Below are 20,913 nucleotides of genomic sequence, written 5' to 3' on the forward strand. Positions count from 1 at the left end.
CAGTGCGACAAAAACAACAACACAGAGTTACACATAAACAAACGTACAGTCAATAACACAATACAAAAGAAAAATAGAAAAATCTATGTACAGTGTGTGCAAATGTAGAAGAGTAGGGAGGTAGGCAATAAATAGGCCCTAGAGGTGAAAATAATTACAATTTAGCATTAATACTGGAGTGATAGATGTGCAGATGATGATGTGCAAGTAGAGATACTGGGGTGTAAAAGAGCAAGAGGGTAAGTAATAATATGGGGATGAGGTAGTCGGGTGTGCTATTTACAGATTGGCTGTGTACAGGTACAGTGATCGGTAAGCTGCTCAGACAGCTGATGCTTAAAGTTAGAGAGGGAGGTATAAGACTCCAGCTTCAGAGATTTTTGCAATTCGTTCCAGTCATTGGCAGCAGAGAACTGGAAGGAAAGGCGGCCAAAGGAAATGTTGGCTTTGGGGACGACCAGTGCAATATACCTGCTGGAGCGTGTGCTACGGGTGGGTGTTGCTATGGTGACCAGTGAGCTGAGATAAGGCGGGGATTTACCTAGCAAAGACTCATAGATGACCTGGAGCCAGTGGGTTTGGCGACTGATATGTAGTGAGGGCCAGCCAGCGAGAGCATACAGGTCGCAGTGGTGGGTAGTACATGGGGCTTTGGTGATAAAACGGATGGCACTGTGATAGACTACATCCAGTTTGCTGAGTAGAGTGTTGGATGCTACTTTGTAAATTACATCGCCGAAGTCAAGGATCGGTAGGATAGTCAGTTTTACGAGGATATGTTTGGCGGCATGATTGAAGGAGGCTTTGTTGCGAAATAGGAAGACGATTGTAGATTTAATTTTGGATTGGAGATGCTTAATATGAGTCTGGAAAGAGAGTTTACAGTCTAGCCAGACACCTAGGTATTTGTAGTTGTCCACATATTCTAGGTCAGAACCGTCCAGAGAAGGGATGCTAGTCGGGCGGGAGGGTGCGGGCAGCAATCGGTTGAAGAGCATGTGTTTAGTTTTACTAGCATTTAAAAGCAGTTGGAGGCCACGGAAGGAGTGTTGTATGGCGTTAAAGCTCATTTGGAGGTTTGTTAACACAGTGTCCAAAGAAAGGCCAGATGTATACAGAATGGTGTCGTCTGCTTAGAAGTGGATCAGAGAAATCACCAGCAGCAAGAGCGACATCAATGATATATACAGAGAAAAGAGTCGGCCCGAGAATTGAACCCTGTGGCACCCCCATAGAGAATGCCAGAGGTCCGGACAACAGGCCCACATCCACAATTTCACATATTCTTGAGTAATACGTTTTAGGTGTGGTTTATGCAGAGGGTGTGAATCTGTGATATGTCCATGAGGTGGCATACTTATGGGAAATACATTTAGCATGTGGAACAAACTTTCTATGGACAGAGTAAAGAGGCTTTGAGTGACCGGGTCTTTTCAACAACATGTCAAAAAGAGACAAGAGGGGAAAAACATACTCAATCTTCACACACACACACACACACACACACACACACACACACACACACACACACACACACACACACACACACACACACACACACACACACACACACACACACACACACACACACACACACACACACACACACACACACACACACACACACACACACACACACACACACACACACACACGTTTGCCTCATGCTACGTCTTCAAATGATAATGATAACGCACGTCTCTATGTAGGATACGCCACTGCTGCTTCTCACCACCTCTCCCCCCTCAGTGCTTCCTCAAACACAGCATGCGGGCTGTGTATGTCGCAGCCCACCCCTCCATCCCCTGCCAGCTCCTCTCATCTCCGGTGAGCCCCCGTCTTGCATGACAGCTCACCCAGGCCATCTCCGAGCGTGGAGGGTGGCTGTGTAATAATTAGCACCTGGCGGCGAGGGAGGGCTGTTTGTCAGCTAACACTATGCAGGAGCTGTGGATTAGTCTCTCAGCACCAAGAGAGGAGCATGCTCAACAGCCAGCCAGGCAGACAGAAGAACATACTCCCGTCACCGCGCGCACACACGGAGGCAGGGAGCCCCTCTGCTCTGACAGGCTGTTGTACTCCAGGCTCCGCTGTCTGTCTGTCTGTCTGTCTGTCTGTCTGTCTGTCTGTCTGTCTGTCTGTCTGTCTGTCTGTCTGTCTGTCTGTCTGTCTGTCTGTCTGTCTGTCTGTCTGTAGTAGCCTCCCGACTGAATGGAAGCCACGATGGGGAGACATGGTGGGTGGAGGGACAGAGCTGCTTTGCAATTTTTCCCATACAGACATGGGAGGAGAGGGAGGAGAGGAAGAGGAGTGGTGATGGGGCCAGAATGTCACCCAGAAAGGCATGCTGGGACAGAGCGGAGGTAAGCTTGGCTATGATTGGACAGTTAATTGGTAGAATGGGTAATGTGTCAGTGTCCTTGGTGTCCACATCACCAACAAACTAACATGGTCCAACCACAGAAAGACAGTTGTGAAGAGGGCACGACAAAACTTATTCCCCCTCAGGAAACTGAAAAGATTTGGCATGGTCCTCAGATCCTCAAAAGGTTTTACAGCTACACCATCGAGAGCATCCTGACGGGTTGGCAACTCCTCGGCCTCCGACCGCAAGGCACTAGAGAGGGTAGCGCGTACGGCGCAGTACATCACTGGGGCCAAGCTTCCTGCCATCCTCTGACACCGCCTGGTATAGAGGTCGTGGAAGGTCCTAAAAATTGTCAAAGACCACCCTAGTCATAGACTGTTTTCTCTGCTACTGCACGGCAAGCGGTACCGGAGCGCCAAGTCTAGGCCCAAGAGGCTTCTAAACAGCTTCTACCGCCAAACCATAAGACTCCTGAACATCTAATCAAATGGCCACCTGGACTATTTACATTGCCCCCCCCTCCTTTTACACTGCTGCTACTCTCTGTTATTATCTATGCATTGTCACTTTAATAACTGTACCTACATGTACATATTACCTCAATTACCTCGACTAACCAGTGCCCCCGCACATTGACTCTGTACCGGTACCCCCTGTATACAGTCTCACTAGTGTTATTTTACTGCTGCTCTTTAATTACTGGTTACCTTTTGGGGTGTATTTTTCTTAAAACTGCATTTTTGGTTAAGGGCTTGTCAGTAAACATTTCACTGTAAGGTTGTATTCTGCGCATGTGACAAATACAATTTGATTTGATAAATGAGACCTTAATCAAATATTGTTTGTGGAATGGATGGGTGGTCCCATATCAAATCCTCCTACCCGTCAATATTTCCTTACTCCAGGTGAGCTACCGTCACAACTGCTGCAGTCGGAGCAACCACCCCTTATTCTCGCTCGTCACAAATCAGATGCAGACAAACAGACACACACCAACGCATGAAAACACACCAACGCATGAAAACACACCAACGCATGAAAACACACCAACGCATGAAAACACACCAACGCATGAAAACACACCAACGCATGAAAACACACCATCGCATGAAAACACACCAACGCATGAAAACACACCAACGCATGAAAACACACCAACGCATGAAAACACACCAACGCATGAAAACACACCAACGCATGAAAACACACACCAACGCATGAAAACACACGCGCACACAGACCCAGAGAGAGCGCCCACCTGCCAGTTCAAGTGAGGACACACACACACACACACACACACACACACACACACACACACACACACACACACACACACACACACACACACACACACACACACACACACACACACACACACACACACACACATCCTAAGGCATTGTGCCCAGGAACATTCCATTGGTTATTCAAAGCTGCCTCATTTAGATCAGACCAATCCGCTCGCTCAGTTCGACACATCGCCGCATGACAATTGGCAAGGATCCAGATCGCCAGGAGCAACTAGTCAAGGCTATGTTCCAACACCAACCAAACCTCTAATGTAGAATCCAGTTCTATATAGACTCCACTCCACTTTGATCTGGTCCAGTCATTTAGCGTGACAGCCAAATATACATAACACAGGAGATGCTGGAAATGATTCAGGGTACACAGCACAACAACCAAGTTAAAACTTGTGCAGCTCATGTCTAACCTCCTGCGTTTTGCCAACTTAATGTCAAACTTCAAATGCTGATTTTGGTACAAATATAGGATGGATCGGATCAAGTCAGCCTGTGCGCCAGAGTCAACCAACCGAGCACACGTAAAAACACAACGCAAAAAAAACATTTCTGCCATTCAGCAGTACCTGATTACCTTCTAATCAACCACTAATGTCAACATACACCAACAACAGAACACTGCAGTGTGATTGGGTACTTACTGGCTGGCGATGGGGTGCTGTATCCACTGATGGGCAGTCCGGAGAGGGTGGGAGGGGACAGCCCCCCCAGCATGTGGGGGAAGAAGTAGGAGTAGTGAGGCATGGGGAATCCCCCCACAGAGACAGTGTGGCCCCCTGCACTGCCTGGCCCCCCCGGGGGTTGGCAGGGGTTACCCTTGCCTGCCATGTTCTGCTCGGCAGACCTTGAGCCGAGTCCAAAGAGTCTCCTGTAGGTATCCGTGGTGACGACGGTCTACATCCCCAACCTCACCCGCCGATGACGGCGTAATCCAATGAATTAAGAAGTGGTGGTGGTGGTGGGTGACGGTGGACGACAACGACGTGTGTGTATTTGTGTAGGTGTGTGAAATGGAGCTGGTAGGTTACGTCGATGTTCCCGGTGGATGCTTCAGAGAAACTTTGAATCCAAGGGCATATAGGCTATTTTCTTCCAAAGGCTGGTCCTCTGCCTTGATATGAAGCGTGTCCTCCTGAGATAGATAGAGGTAGAGTAGGCCACTAAGCTTTATATCTTGAATGAAACATCAATTACATAAATACTAAAGGGAGGTCGCTAGGCAGAATCATCTGGCACCAATGGACTCCAGATCCCTTGTTCAGGATTGGATAGACTTCTCAGGCCTTGGGGGGATTGGATGAGAACAGCTTTTCTCTCTCCAGTGACTCAGCAGAGCTCACACAACAACACGACGGAGGAGGAGGATTGTTATGACGATGGCTGGTTTTAGTTGTCACTGTAACATGTCTTGCGCCCCAGGTCGGCCGCTATCGCCGCGGTGACTCACTTTCAGTCCCGGCAACACACCTGTGGCAGACTGGCAATCTTCTTCCTTCAGAAACAGAGACAGACAGACAGACAGCGAGAGAAAGAGACAAGAGTTAGATAAGAGATTCACTCGCTGCTTCACATTCAGAGACAGAGAGACAGGGGTTCAAATGCATATTCAGTGGGGTGGCGTTGATTTTTGCCCGGGTTCATCTCTATGTAGACAGCGTGGGAAAACAGAGCCCGGGTCCTCTCTAGCGATCTTGTTAAAGCGAATGTTTTCAACTAGGAGCACGGCTCTCTCTCCCCCCCCCCCCCCCCGCCTCCTGCTGTCTCCCCGGCCTCCCTCCTGCCCTTGCGGGGTGAATCATCATCAGAGATGCCGAGGCTCATTAATGGAGTCCATCTGAACCTCTCTCTCTCTCTCCGCGCCTCAAAATAAACAGGAGATGGTGATAAGCTTATGCAACCTGCCAAGCGAGACGGGAGGGAGGGAAGAGTAACCTAGTTCCGCCTTTCAATGCTGATGTTGTACAACATGCCTTATATAAATCTAAAACCTCTCGCTCTGCTACACACTGTAGCAACTAGCTATAATACATGTCTGTATCACCATCCACTACCACTGACAGCCTTGCTGCCATCTCCTTCACCCATCTGGCATTGACATGTCAAAGGAGGGAAGCGTTTACTGTTCTTTGGAGTCTGGATTGGAGCTGTCTGAAAGTTGAAAACATCGTTTGAGTGCCTTTTTCTCCCTCCCGGTCTGTCATGTCTGTCTGTAGCCATCTGAGAGGCATTTGTTCTGCCCTGGCCCCGGTAAGGGGGTGTTGGGTGCACAAGGGCCCATTTTTTACAGGGTCAGGGGCCTCGTTTTTAACTACCGGGACCTTTATAGATCTCCTGCAAAGTGCTGCTCCCTCCGCCGACAGGAGTGTGCGTGAGTGTGTGTGTGCGCGCATGCGTGTGTGTGATCTCCTGCAAAGTGTTGCACCAGCATCAGGCCCCCCTTTGTGAAGTCGGTCCCCCACACACACACACACACACAGGCAGGCACAGGGCTCTGGGCCCCCGTCGTAAAACAGCCAAACACCACTGGGGTTTCAGACATGTTTGTGTTTGACGGGTGAGGAGAGGAGGGGAGGAGGGGGATGAGGCCTTTTAGAGAGACTTGGTGAAGGTCTGGGATAAAAACAAGACTGCTGTGATAAGTGCACCAGAGCATTATTATCAAAACTCAAAAAAATGACGAAGAACCCTTATAGGAACAGAAACATGACGAAGAACCCTTATAGGAACAGAAACATGACGAAGAACCCTTATAGGAACAGAAACATGACGAAGAATCCTTACAGGAACAGAAACATGACGGAAAACCCTTACAGGAACAGAAACATGACGAAAAACCCTTACAGGAACAGAAACATGACAAAGAACCCTTATAGGAACAGAACCATGACGAAGAACCCTTATAGGAACAGAAACTTGACGAAGTACCCTTACAGGAACAGAACAGGAAAACGGAACAAGACACAGTTCATTCAGACCACGTATTACTTTCCAGCAGCTCCTGTATTAGGTATATACACGACTCACATGCTCAAATTATTCAAATATCCATCCACCCATCCATCCATATACCAACCCACCCATTCATCCTTCTCTGAGAAGGAATACCATACATAAAAAATGGCTACATCCCACCTGGGAATTTGAGCTTCAGCGGGCTCTACCCTGAGCGTTAGCACAATGCACTGGGTAGAACACGTTCAAAGGATACAGAGGGAGAGTGATGGCGAGAGAGGGGGAAAGAGAGACAGCGAGCGGAGGAGGAGGGCTAGATCAAAGCGCGAGGAAGCGGATGAAGATACCTTGTTGTGCTCGCCGCTTTCAATCTCGCTCATACATTATTAAAAAACACCCTACTAAGTAGGTTAAACCCCATAGGTCCCCTTTACATAGTCATGCACTCGTTCATTTAATCATGGGCATGTGTGTATACCAGTGCATCAGAGTGTGTGTGTGTGTGTGTGTGTGTGTGTGTGTGTGTGTGTGTGTGTGTGTGTGTGTGTGTGTGTGTGTGTGTGTGTGTGTGTGTGTGTGTGTGTGTGTGTGTGTGTGTGTGAGTGTATTTGTATCAGTGTGTGAGAGAGAGAGAGAAACAGAGACAGCTATATTGAGACAGGAGAGAGGGAGAGAAACAGAGACAGCTATATTGAGAGAGGAGAGAGGGAGAGAGAAACAGAGACAGCTATATTGAGAGAGGAGAGAGGGAGAGAGAAACAGAGACAGCTATATTGAGACAGGAGAGAGAGAGAAACAGACAACTATATTGAGACAGGAAAAGAAGGCGTGGCCACACAAGAGAGGCATAAGCCAGTGTATACATAAAGAAGTGGGAGTTCATAAATATATGCATCTCTATACATCTACAGTATGTAACCAACACTGGCTGCATCAGTATGCATGAAACTGACAGTAGTAGGAAAAGAGAAGAGAAGAAGAGAAGAGAAGAAGAGGAGAAAAGAGAAGAGAATGGAAAATATAAGAAGAGAAGAGAAGAAGAGGAGAAGAGAAGAGAAGGGAAAAGAGAAGAAGAGAAGAGAAGAAGGGGAGAAAAGAGAAGGGAAAAGAGAAGAGAAGGGAAGAGGAGAGAAAAGAGAAGAGAGAGAGAGGAAAGAGAAGAGAAAAGAGAGAGAAAAGAGAAGAGAGAGAAAAGAGAAGGGAAGAGGAGAAGAGAAGAGGAGAGAAAAGAGAAGAGAAGAGAGAGAGGAAAGAGAAGAGAAAAGAGAGAAAAGAGAGAGAAAAGAGAAGAGAGAGAAAGAGAAGGGAAGAAAATAAGAAAAGAGAAGAAAAGAGAACAGAGAAAAGAGAAGGGAAAAGAGGAGAGAAAAGAGAAGGGAAGAGGAGAAGAGGAGAGAAAAGAGAAGAGAGAGAGGAAAGAGAAGAGAGAAAAGAGAGGAGAGAAAAGAGAAGGGAAGAGGAGAAGAGAAGAGGAGAGAAAAGAGAAGAGAGAAAAGGGAAGAGGAGAAGAGGAGAGGAAAGAGAAGAGAGAAAAGAGAGAAAAGGGAAGAGGAGAAGAGGAGAGAAAAGAGGAGAGAGTGTCTGTATATCCTTGACAAACTACTTGATCTTCCAGTATGAATATATTTGTGTGCATATATTACATGCTGCGACCAAACCCTTTGATCAGTATGTCAGTTACTTCACAGTCAATCACAGAGGAGAGACAACATAGAGCAGCGCGTGCAGAATAAAATGGAAAATGGAGTATAGGGGAGGCCTTAAGGACAAGACACACCATAACAAACATTGTGGGTGAGCATTAAATCACCCACTGGGTGTCGATGAATTGGTGGAGATTCAAGGATATTCCTGCTAATATGTAGAATTATCGGGAAATAAAAGGAAAATTAAATACTGGATGTACACATGTCGAATATGTATCTAACTCGCTCATATAACATGAATGTACATGTTCGACAACACACCATGAACAGGCATGTGTGTGTTGACCCAGACACCTGCGTGGGCAGGTACATACTCACACATACAGTGGGGTGACACACTTGATAAAGATGAGCAAATATGTATTAAATAATTCAAATACTGAGCTATATTGTACGCTCAATAAAATTAGAAAATTAAATTATCTTATACAAACAATTGCTCAGAGTAAAGAGATTTTGCTTAACAAGTAATACAGTTTTTCTCAAAAAGGTAGTGGTCAAAATTAGTCACAGCCCTGTTTTCAATACCTCACCTTGCCGGGATAAGGGCACTGAGTTGGAGAACACATTGGGAGGGATCTCTAGGCCATTCCTCCAGACAAAATCCTTCTAGATTCTTGAAATCCTTTGTATGCGCTTATGGCCTGCCCTCTTCAATTCAATCCACAGGTTTTCAATGGGTATCAATTCTGGAGACTGAGATGGCCATTGCAAAATGTTGATTTTGTGACCCTTGAACAATTTCTTTGTGGATTTTGATGTGTATTTGGGGTTGTCGTCTTGCTGGAAGATCCACTTGCTGCCAAGTGTCAGCCTCGTGTCAGAGACAAAGAGGTATTTGGCTCAAACACCGGTACTGGTTAAAGTTATTGACCATAATAAAGGCCGCAGGACCAGCGGAAGCAAAATAGTCCCATAACATCAAAGATTGACCACCATATTTTACAGTAGGTACGGGGTTATTTTCTGTTCATGCATTCTCAATTCGACACCAAACCCACCACTGGTGTGCGTGGCCAAAAGAGCTCTATTTTCTTGTCATCTGACCATAGTACCGGTTCCAATGCAAGTGCCAATGCTGTTTATCAAACTCCAGGCGTTTACATTTGTTGGGTGACATGACTTCAAATCCATTGAAAACCTTTGGTTTGAATTGAGAAGCCCATAGGTCCAGACGAAGGATCTGAAAGGATTCTGTTCGGGATGAATGGTCGAAGATCCCTCCCGACGTATTCTCCAACTCATAAAACATTTCAGAAAAAGGCTCAGTGTCGTTTTCCTCGCAAGGGGAGGTATTGAAAGGTATTTCAAATAGGGGTGTCAATCATTTTGACCCTTATCTTTCAGGGGGGGGGGGAAAGTGTGATTTGTTTTTCGAGCGTACAATACAGCTGAGTATTTTGAACTATTTTTTTTATACAGTAATTTCTGCTCATCTTTATCAAGGGTGTCAATCATTTCAGACCCCACTGTATATGCAAACCACTGACACTAGGGATTGACACAGGAACAGGACTCCTGCAGGTCTAGCAGGGCCCGCTGGATTCAGTCAGGAATGGGAATGAAGCTCTAGAGTCAAATTCGGGACAGGGCAGGATCGACATTCCACAGGAACTGGCAGCAGGCCTAAGATAGTTTACTTAATATAAATAACCCCCCCCCCCCTCCCACCGGCGCACTCTCGCGCCTCGCTCCAGTTGGAGCCAGTCACTACTTTCCTCAGATGCACACAGAGATATACACATGTCCATAAATTCATCCGACTCTGGGTAAGTGGAAGGGCTTCCTTCATTGCCAAAATGTGGTGATGTGGTTGTGATCAGCTGTGTGCACTATGCAGGCAACTGTCTCGTGAGCGCTGAGCAGCAGGCAAACAGAGCAGTTGCCTCGGTTACACCCACGCAGAGTAGGGACAGTCAGATGAGAAGTTAAGGAAGGAAGTTATTTCCGATTTCTGCAGCCTACACATTTTTATCTGGATGAACAGGAAAGTTCTAGAACTCTGGATCAGGACACTAAGGGGGGAAAAGTAACAGGACCCTGCAGAAATAGGTAACTAATAGCCAGTACTGACACTCATCACCACTAATGGTTGCAGCTACAGTCATCAGTGAGGATTAACTCACATCAATTAGGGGCGGCAGGTAGCCTAGTGGTTGGGCCAGTAACCGAAAGGTTGCTGGATCGAATCCCAGAGCTGACAAGGTCAAAATCTGTCGTTCTGCCCCTGAACAAGGCCCACTCTTCCTAGGCTGTCATTATAAATAAGAATTTGTTCTTAACGGACTTGCCTAGTTAAATAAAAAAGAAATAAAATGAACTCAGAGTAGAGGTCTTCACGGGTCCAAAAAGTTGGACCCGTTCTGAAATCCGTGAATTTCCCACCTGACCCGATATTTATAAATAAATGAGACCCATATAAGGGAATCAGTCAATTGAAATTAATTAATTAGGCCCTAATCTATGGATTTCACATGACTGGAAATCAGATATGCATCTGTTGGTCACAGATACCTTAAAAAAAGGTATAAGAAAACCAGAAAACCAGTCAGTATCTGGTGTGACCACCATTTGCCTCATGCAGCGCAACACATCTCCTTCGCATAGAGTTGATCAGGCTGTTGATTGTGGCCTGTGGTTGGTTGCTTCACTCCTATTCAATGGCTGTGCGAAGTTGCTGGATATTGGCGGGAAGTGGAACACGCTGTCAATCCTAGTAGACAAAATCACAGTCCAAAACATTAACAGTCTGTATGCACAGACAACTAAACACAATCGACACTCATACACATTTATAGAACGTATACGCATGGACAAAACATTTGAGGCATGTAAATAGTATAAACTCGCTCACACACACACACACACACACACACACACACACGCACGGCAGTCAGCATGCATAGGACTCATCAGCTGAGGTGTCAGGAAAAAAACACAGACAGCAGTGTTTTAGAGTCAACTGAAATGAGTCAGCACAGTGTGCCCTAAAGCATGGTGCATTGAGTAACGTGTCTGTGTTGTGACGGCCCTGAATATTTCTGAACCGTCTCAGTGCTTCCCCTTTAATTCCCCATTAAATAGCCAGCATCAGCTGCGCAAAGGTGAAGTTGTGATCGAGACATGAATGAGGATGTGTACTACCTTCAGTTCATGAAACTTCGCTATTACGTTTGTTTGTTGCCTTGCAGTGTGTTTTGTAGCCTTAAAACGAGTTTACCCAGGATTGGATCCACTCTGTGCGTCTGTGGACTACAACTCTCCGTTGGTTTTCGTGGCCTTTTCTCCGCTGGAGATCTGTTGGCGGATTGTCTGACTGACCGACTGACTACAACTTTTTGTACACGGTATTTCATTTGTTTGGGGTGATGTATACTGTGATTTATCTAGTTGTTAAGACGTATTATTCTTTGATTAGTCTTTGATACGCTTTCTAGTTGTGTTGCAAAATAAGTGCTATTTTGAGTGTATGAATATACTGGGTTTACACTACGGACAAACGTTGCGTGACTAAGGTCACTTGAGTCACTGAACTTATTTACCGGGCTGGACTCTTTTTATGCCCGAGGTACAGGACATTTCTAAATGAACATAAGTGCATTGATTTGTTATATTGTTGTGTGTGTGATCATTTATGTTGTTAATACAACCACGCAAAAGAATACACTTGTTTGAAGTTCTTTCCAATGTTTTAAGGGGTTTATGAAAAGTATATTTCCATCTTGACTTTTACATAAGTCCTTTGTATTGGTGTGACTTGACGGACCAGATGGGACTCATTCCCTCCCAAACTAAAAGGAGAAACCCATGCTTTCTCTGGTAGGCACAACCTACCTGGCACCCCTATAAATAACCTCAAGTCAAAACCGTTACATAAAAAATGGCACCCCAGATGGGACTTCAACATTGAGAACTAACCCAAGCAAATCTTTTGTGTGGAATTAAAACAATGGATTCACCCCAAGAAAATGTGCTCATCCATATTCTACCTGTCAATGGGAATACACAGGGCCATTCTGACCACCGAGCCAACAATACAAATCATAATGTGAATGGAAATAATGGAGTTGATTTGGGCCAGAGCCCTGGGAATCTGAATGCTCGGTCTGGACCACAGGCCACAGGAGGTCTAACTAGTAACTCACTTATTGACATGGATCTGTGTGGAAGTACTGAGCTAGCCCTCCCTCTGACGCCCAACCTTCCTCCATTGTCTGGTTTATCTCCAGAGGTTGTAGTCTTACAACTTCAAGGTGACATCCTTGATATTCGTCGGACTCAACAACACCTCCAAACGCTAATCCACAATAAATTCAAATGTCTGAGTGAAGAGCAACAACAGAGTGCCATGGAATTCAGAAACTCACTGAGTACTCTAACCCACACTCTGACAGAGCTCAGTGAGAGTGGAAGACGGGATGTTACTGGTGCCATGGACAAGCAGTTTGACTACCAACAAAGCCAACTCACTGCCACTCTCCAGTGGCGCCTGCAACATCATCACACTGAGGTCCTCAAGGACGTCAATTCTGTTTTTTCTCCCCTGGTAAACACTGTAGACCACTTGCAGACAGAGCTCTCTAATTGTGTTAAAATGTTGGATGACATGTCTGTTGACATGGCCTCCATTAGGCACAACTCCTTGCACAGAGCTTCTCTTGTGTCCACTTCTGTTCAGACCACTGAGGGCCAAACTGGCACCTCAGAACAGCCAAGACAAGGCCATGCTGCAGCCACCCCTTGCAGGATGCAATCCACCATGCATCCTGGTGTTCATTTTCATGGTCCGATAACTCCCTCACCCTCTACTTCCTCAATCCCTCCTAGCTCTTTTGTTCATGGTGATTTGAGTAGACGTCATGTGGGAGCGATGCCCATTAAATTGCAATTTCCCACCTTTGGGAAAAAGGATGACAGTCCTGATCCGCTAATGGATCTGGAAAGATGTGTGGCAGTCTTCTCTGCCGTTGCTCCGGTACCACTAACCCTGGGTAATCCTTCTGATGATCTCCTTTTACAGGCTGTAAGAAGAGCTCAGCTGGAACAGCCAGAGGAGTTAAGGCTGTTGGAACAGCTGCAGAATAATGCTGATGTGTGTACTTCAAAGCTAGGACGCACCGGACTCCTGAAGCACAAAATATTCCTTACACAGGAAATGCCGATCAAGCAAAAGCCATATCGTTTGTCCCCAGCGAAGCTAATCATCCAAAAGGGACTCATTAATGATATGTTGACACAAGATATAATAGAACGTTCCTCCTCTCCCTGGGCTGCTCCTGTTGTCCTCATTCCAAAAAAGACCGGTGGTCTTAGATTTTGTGTGGACTATAGGAAGACCAACAATGTTTCCCAGACTGATGCCTATCCTCTTCCCACCATCCACGAGATCCTGGAGTCATTGTCTGGCGCTGTTGTGTTCACTACCCTTGACCTCAATAGTGGCTATTGTCAGGTTGAGATGGACCAGGAAAGCAAGGACAAGACTGCTTTTGTCTGTGCTGAGGGCTTGTTTTCATTTAAGGTGATGCCTTTTGGATTAAAGAATGCACCTGCCACTTTCCAAAGACTCATGGAGATTGCGTTAGGTGAGCTCAAAGGGAAGATATGTTTCGTCTACCTGGACGATATAATTATCTACTCCCAGAACAGAGAGCAACACTTTCAAGATCTTCAAGCAGTGTTGGACAAGCTAAGAGAAGCTGGTCTGACATTGAATATGAAGAAGAGCAACTTCTGCCAAACCTCCCTGAAGTTCCTTGGCCATATTGTGTCTTTTGACGGCATTCATGTGGATCCTGAAAAGACCAAGGCTGTACAAGACTTCCCTGTGCCAACCACACTCGAGGCCCTTCAACGGTTCCTTGGGATGGCTGGATGGTACCATCGGTTTGTGTGGAACTTCTCCCAGGTGGCAGAACCCCTCAACGCGTTGAAGCGAAAAGGAGCGAAATTCCGATGGACGGCAGAGTGCCAGACCTCCTTTGAAACCCTGAAACGACACCTCGTCACACCTCCCATTTTGGGTCATCCCAACTTTGATTGCCCTTTTGTTGTTTACACTGATGCAAGTGATGTTGGACTTGGTGCTGTCCTAGTCCAACAGACTGGACTTGGTACTGAAGAAGTGCTAGCGTTTGCCAGTCGGACCTTGAATGGAGCAGAACGGAACTACTCCACAACCGAGCAAGAGTGCCTTGCAGTTGTCTGGGCTTTGGAAAAGTGGAGGTACTACCTGGAGGGAAGACACTTCACTGTGGTCACTGACCATTCCTCCCTTGTGTGGGTGTTCAAGACCAACAAACCAAGCACCAGGCTCATCAGATGGGCTCTACGGTTGCAAGAGTTCACCTTTGCAGTAGAATACAGGAAAGGAAAATACAACACTGTTCCAGATGCCTTATCCAGAGCTCCTGCTTGTGGTAATGGTGGCCCTCATCTTACATGTGCTACTGTCCTGTCTAGCAGTCGAGACTCACCCAAAACTGACTTTCCCATCTCTGATGAGGTCATTTGGAAAGCCCAACAGGATGATCCAGAAGTACAGGCTTTGTACCAGACTATCCTGGAAGATGGAGAAAAGATGGTCAACCCTACCACAAAGCTGACCATCATTGAAGACAAAGTCTACCGAGTTGTACAACTACCTCACAGAACACTCTACCAAATGTACATTCCTGAAACTCTACGCCTTCAACTGCTTCAACATTTCCATGAAGACCCATTAGCTGGTCATTTGGGCAGGTTCAAAACCTACAAACGTTTGCAAGCATTACTGTACTGGCCACATCTGAGCATGGATGTGAAGTCACATATCCGAAACTGTCAGGTTTGTCAAATGTACAAACCAGAAGGTAGAAAACCTGCTGGCAAGTTGCAGCAAACTGTGGTTACCCGACCTTGGGAAATGTTAGGAGTGGATTTGATGGGTCCATTTCCTAGAAGCTCCAATCAGAATGTGTACATGCTTGTTTTTGTTGATTACTATTCCAAGTGGGTTGAGCTCTTTGCCCTGCGTCAGGCCACAGCAAGGACAGTCTCTAACATCCTTACGAAAGAGATCCTGACTCGCTGGGGAGTGCCTGATTACATCCTGTCTGATCGAGGTTCCCAATTTGTCTCTGATCTCTTTGAGGAGACCTGCCAAAGATGGAACCTGAGACAGAAGTTGACCACGGCCTATCACCCACAGACCAACCTCACTGAGAGAGTAAATCGAACCTTGAAGACAATGGTTGCTTCCTATGTAGGGACCCAGCACAAACACTGGGACAAGCACCTTCACGAGTTTCGATTTGCCCTGAATTCTGCTGTGCAAGAGTCCACTGGAGTCACACCTGCAGAGCTGAACCTAAGTCGTCCCCTCCGAGGACCCTTGGATATGGTGCTACAGCCCCAGCAGCTTACTCCAGACGCTGCTTGCTATGACCAGGTAGTCCATCTCCACGACTTGAGAGCTCTTGTCTCGAAGAACATGATCCAGGCTCGACTCAAGCAGAAGAGAAACTATGATAAGAACAGACGAGACATGCAGTTCCAGCTTCGTGATCGGGTGTGGCTTCGCTCTCATCCTTACTCGAAAGCTGAACAATTCTTCTCGGCCAAGCTCGCTCCTAAATGGCAAGGACCATATAGGATTGTGGAGCAGATGGGCCCTTTGAACTACCGAGTGGTGAAAGAGGACACAGGTGAAGATATGCGCGTTGTCCATGTCTCACGCCTTAAGGCCTGTTACCCCTCGGCTGAGGAATTGGAGGAGATTGAGCGCCACAAGGTCCTTGATATCTTTGAAGAGGAAAGTGAGGAGACTTTTCTCGGATTCCCAGACCCAGAAGTCTCACGCCTTAATGCCTGTGACCCCTCAGCTGAGGAGCGTGAGCGCCAAAAAGTAATGAATATTTTTGTAGAGGAAAGTGATGAGGAGACCTTTTTCGGTTTCCCCGACCAAGAGGTGCCTTCCCGGGCAATGGTCGGCTTTTTCCAGGGGAGGGGGTGTGTGACGGCCCTGAATATTTCTGAACCGTCTCAGTGCTTCCCCTTTAATTCCCCATTAAATAGCCAGCATCAGCTGCGCAAAGGTGAAGTTGTGATCGAGACATGAATGAGGATGTGTACTACCTTCAGTTCATGAAACTTCGCTATTACGTTTGTTTGTTGCCTTGCAGTGTGTTTTGTAGCCTTAAAACGAGTTTACCCAGGATTGGATCCACTCTGTGCGTCTGTGGACTACAACTCTCCGTTGGTTTTCGTGGCCTTTTCTCCGCTGGAGATCTGTTGGCGGATTGTCTGACTGACCGACTGACTACAACTTTTTGTACACGGTATTTCATTTGTTTGGGGTGATGTATACTGTGATTTATCTAGTTGTTAAGACGTATTATTCTTTGATTAGTCTTTGATACGCTTTCTAGTTGTGTTGCAAAATAAGTGCTATTTTGAGTGTATGAATATACTGGGTTTACACTACGGACAAACGTTGCGTGACTAAGGTCACTTGAGTCACTGAACTTATTTACCGGGCTGGACTCTTTTTATGCCCGAGGTACAGGACATTTCTAAATGAACATAAGTGCATTGATTTGTTATATTGTTGTGTGTGTGATCATTTATGTTGTTAATACAACCACGCAAAAGAATACACTTGTTTGAAGTTCTTTCCAATGTTTTAAGGGGTTTATGAAAAGTATATTTCCATCTTGACTTTTACATAAGTCCTTTGTATTGGTGTGACTTGACGGACCAGATGGGACTCATTCCCTCCCAAACTAAAAGGAGAAACCCATGCTTTCTCTGGTAGGCACAACCTACCTGGCACCCCTATAAATAACCTCAAGTCAAAACCGTTACAGTGTGTGCGCACGATGGGGTTTGGCCAGCATGGTGGGGTTTGGCCAGCACGGTGGGGTTTGGCCAGCACGATGGGGTTTGGCCAGCACGATGGAGTTTGGCCAGCACGATGGGGTTTGGCCAGCACAAAACTCCTCTATAGGAAGGAGGAAGTGTTAAGGAATGGTGATTCCAGGTCTTTTCTAGTCAGTTACATCACACCTATAACGACTGATCTAGTGCCAATCCAAGTAGCATGTTTTCTCAAATGGTGGATCACTGATACCAACTGTAAGATTTGATACTTAGGAACATTGGTTTGGGAACCACTGTAGAAGAGCAAAGGATTGGACTCTCTTTAGGGCCATTGTCAAAAAACGAAATCTCTCTCTTTCTCATTTACACACCATCCCCTTGTTCTAGAGCAGGGGTGGGCAATCTATTTGGCTTGATGGCCACATCAGGATTTCAAAAAACGGCCACACAGGTTTGTTTTGGACCGATTTGTTCATCAAAATCATTCTGCAGGCCAGAATGCGGGCAGTTATTTGAAAAGACATAGAAAGTGTGTAGAATTTATAATGGACCTATCTAGTTTTAGGCATTCAAGTGTGGCCTGGAGTGGTATTTGAACCCAAAATAATAATAATCTGTAGTTTGCCCACCCCTGGTGTGGAGGAAAAGACATAGACAAAGCTTCAGTGTAAAGGAAGTGGCCTATAGTGTTAGTAGTGATTTATGAGGTGACTATGTAGGGGCCCTTCATAGGGCCTGAGAGTGGGGAGGCCCCATCTGTCCCTGAGACTGGCAAAGCCACGGGGGTTAGAGGTCATAGGTTAGAGGACGTTGACCCCCCATGATCCCTCACAGACCGCCAGACACACCCTTGGCTGTTCCTATCAGTCACTGCCGCAGTCAGCAGCTAACACACACACACACACAATCTCTCGCTCTCTCACACACACACACACACACACACACACACACACACACACACACACACACACACACACACACACACACACACACACACACACACACACACACACACACACACACACACACACACAAGCATCCACCCACATACATCCATCCATAGAAATACACAGAGCCTTTTTCACATATCCATAATCCAACATGCCTACAGTACATACACATGGATCTGCACACAGATGCTCTCATGCATATGTACGCAGACACATTAACACCACTATTCCTATCCTGCTGTACAGTACGTCCCCCTGTAAATCAACCACCCACTCCTCCATTTCCCTCCATTACTATCCTGTAATATCCACTCTGCAGTATGTCATCCTCCCACTTCCTCCGTTGCTGCACTATAATCCGCAAGCCAATGCTGCTGTTGGTCGCGGAATCACCTACAGTACAGTACAGTACAGCCCACTAATGGTTCTGAATGTCAGGCTTAGTGACGCGTGAGATGGAGAGGATCCCTTGCTGCCAGCTGCTACTACCTGCTAATGTAGCCTAGTGCTCCAAAGGTAATGTGGCCTAGGGCTCTCCATGTCTCCTCAACGCCTACCAGGCTGAAGGAGCATCGTTGGCTAATGTACCAAGGCTAGGGGTATGGTGGGCTTACATTATAAGGCTAACGGCCTTCAGTAATGGTTGGGGTTGACAATGGGCTTGATATGGACAATTGGTCGACGCTAGCGGAGCAAAGGAGGCTTACAGGGCTAATACTTTTAACATAATTCAGGCAAGGGCATATGTTGTAATTGAGGCTAGCAGTGCCAACGCAAAATAAAAAACATAACTAGGCTACAGCTAGTAGCGCTAAGGCCACCATTTACAATTCATCGGGATTCCAAGCTGCAGCGAGGAATAAGTGCTGGGAAGGCTAATACCTACAATACATTTCGAATACACAGCTAGTGGCGTTAGCAACCCTCGGTGCTAGCAATATTAGCAGGCTAATGGAGGCTAACAAGAAATGGGGGGGGGGAAAGCTCCAGACGTGCTAGCTAGTGCTAACAGGGAAAAGGCAAGAAACAGTAATGCTAAAAAGGTGATGGGGAGCACGAGCTAGGCTTCTCATTCTCCAGGCATTTACTTCTTCCCTCAGATGTGAGAGCTGAGACTGAGGACGTCTTCATATTCTCCTCGTGCCGCCTTCCCGAAGGCTCCATCTTTGATAAAGACATCTTAGGCTTCAGAGGGGCTCTGATATCCTGAAAGAGTAAGAATATGTTTGTGTCGTAAAAGGGTAAAAAGGGCATGTTTTTGCCTGGAGAAAAAGGTGGAATGAGTATGTATGCCTTTTGTGAGAGATGATGATGATGATGATGATGATGCTGATGATGGTAGTAATGTTGGTAGTACATTGCTGACGTACGGTACTACACAAGTGCAGATAGCTGTGATAATGTCACGGCGGTGAGACGTGGTGATAATGAAAAGGTAATGATAATGGTGGTGGTGATGACGATGATACGCTGATGTTGTTACTAACCCTGCTCAGATAACCACAGACTACAAGAGGGTTTCACCCAAAAAACAACATATACAAAATAATCCTTGTTAAAGCACTTTTGTTGGATTTTGTCATTGTTGTCGAGAACCCCTCGTACTTTTCTTTGTTTGCTGTAGCGCGGGGGCTGGACTCATAAAGACACACACGCTCACTCTCACTGACTCCCTGAAACAAAACACACACACACACACAAGTCCTCCACCCTCCGTCCTACGGTGTCCACTCATTTCTGTGACAAAGCGGAATAACATCAAACTGAGCCAATCGATACTCACACTGACTCTGATGACAAACAACCCATAGGACCCCATCCCCACTGGTGAGTGTGTGTGTGTGTCTGTGTGTGTGTAAGATGACAAACAGCAAGACTGTAAAACACACCGGGTAATCCTGCCACCATCGATAATGAAAGCTGTCCTTTACCCTCCCCGCGCCCCCCACCTCCGAAAAAACACACCCGAACAAACACACACACATAAATACACACTCCATCAAAGTGGGTGGCCCAACTGTAGATTGTAAATTCAGCCAGGAAGTCAAAAGGGAACTGGGGGAAAACACTATGCCTTTCGCTCGCTCTCTCTCTCTCTCTCTCTAACACTATTCCTACAGCTATAGTTAGCTACACTGCTGTGTAGCTGTTCCAAGCCCAGAAACTTGGGAGGAAGAAAATAAACATTTGTGGTCATCATACACAGGAGGGAGGGAGGGGTCTTGATGGAAGCAGGAGAGGAGGGAGGGACAGGAGGAATAAACGCCCAAGATCAGGCAACCCTCCAGTGAACTGCGAGGCGAAAAGTAATTGATTGCGGTGCCTGATGGAGCTGGCTCGTGGGCCCGGACGAGCTTAGCAGATGAGTATCGATTGGTTAATTGATTGATTGGCATCTGTAGGAGAGGAAGGCGGAGGGACATAATTGGTCTTCATGGAGCCGTTTCCTCAGGGCCAGACCGCAAATGAGAAAGCCGTGCACACGCTCACTAACACATGCACGCACACATACTAGGGCTGGGAATTGACAGGGGACCTCACGATATTCTCACGATGCTATATGTATTGCGATTTGATACTGTGATTTTATTGCAAATCGATGTTCCAAACATATTTGCTCATCGTCTGTCTGCTGCAGAGGGACGAGAGAGAACATGAGAAAACAAGTGATCAGTCATGGAAATAAAGGTTCTGAAAATAAATAGGCTCCCTATTTTAAAAAGAAGATGGAGAACAAGCTATGAAGGAGTTTTGGTGCCGGTACAGCCAACAAG

General features: G+C 46.4%; 1 protein-coding gene across 3 annotated transcripts in view; it reads right to left on the bottom strand.

Annotated features, from left to right (window-relative positions):
- LOC139580414 (retinoic acid receptor alpha-like) overlaps nt 1–20,913 on the bottom strand; it is a 182,692-nt gene that overhangs the window by 94,489 nt on the left and 67,290 nt on the right. For all 3 annotated transcript variants that reach the window (XM_071409087.1, XM_071409070.1, XM_071409079.1), the window contains one exon: nt 4,314–5,164. In XM_071409087.1, coding sequence (XP_071265188.1) covers nt 4,314–4,500 — 187 coding nt within the window. In that variant the 5' untranslated portion in view covers nt 4,501–5,164. The remainder of the gene's footprint in view (nt 1–4,313; nt 5,165–20,913) is intronic.

This window comes from Salvelinus alpinus, chromosome 1, assembly GCF_045679555.1.
Source record: "Salvelinus alpinus chromosome 1, SLU_Salpinus.1, whole genome shotgun sequence".
Classification (NCBI taxonomy): Eukaryota; Metazoa; Chordata; class Actinopteri; order Salmoniformes; family Salmonidae; genus Salvelinus; species Salvelinus alpinus.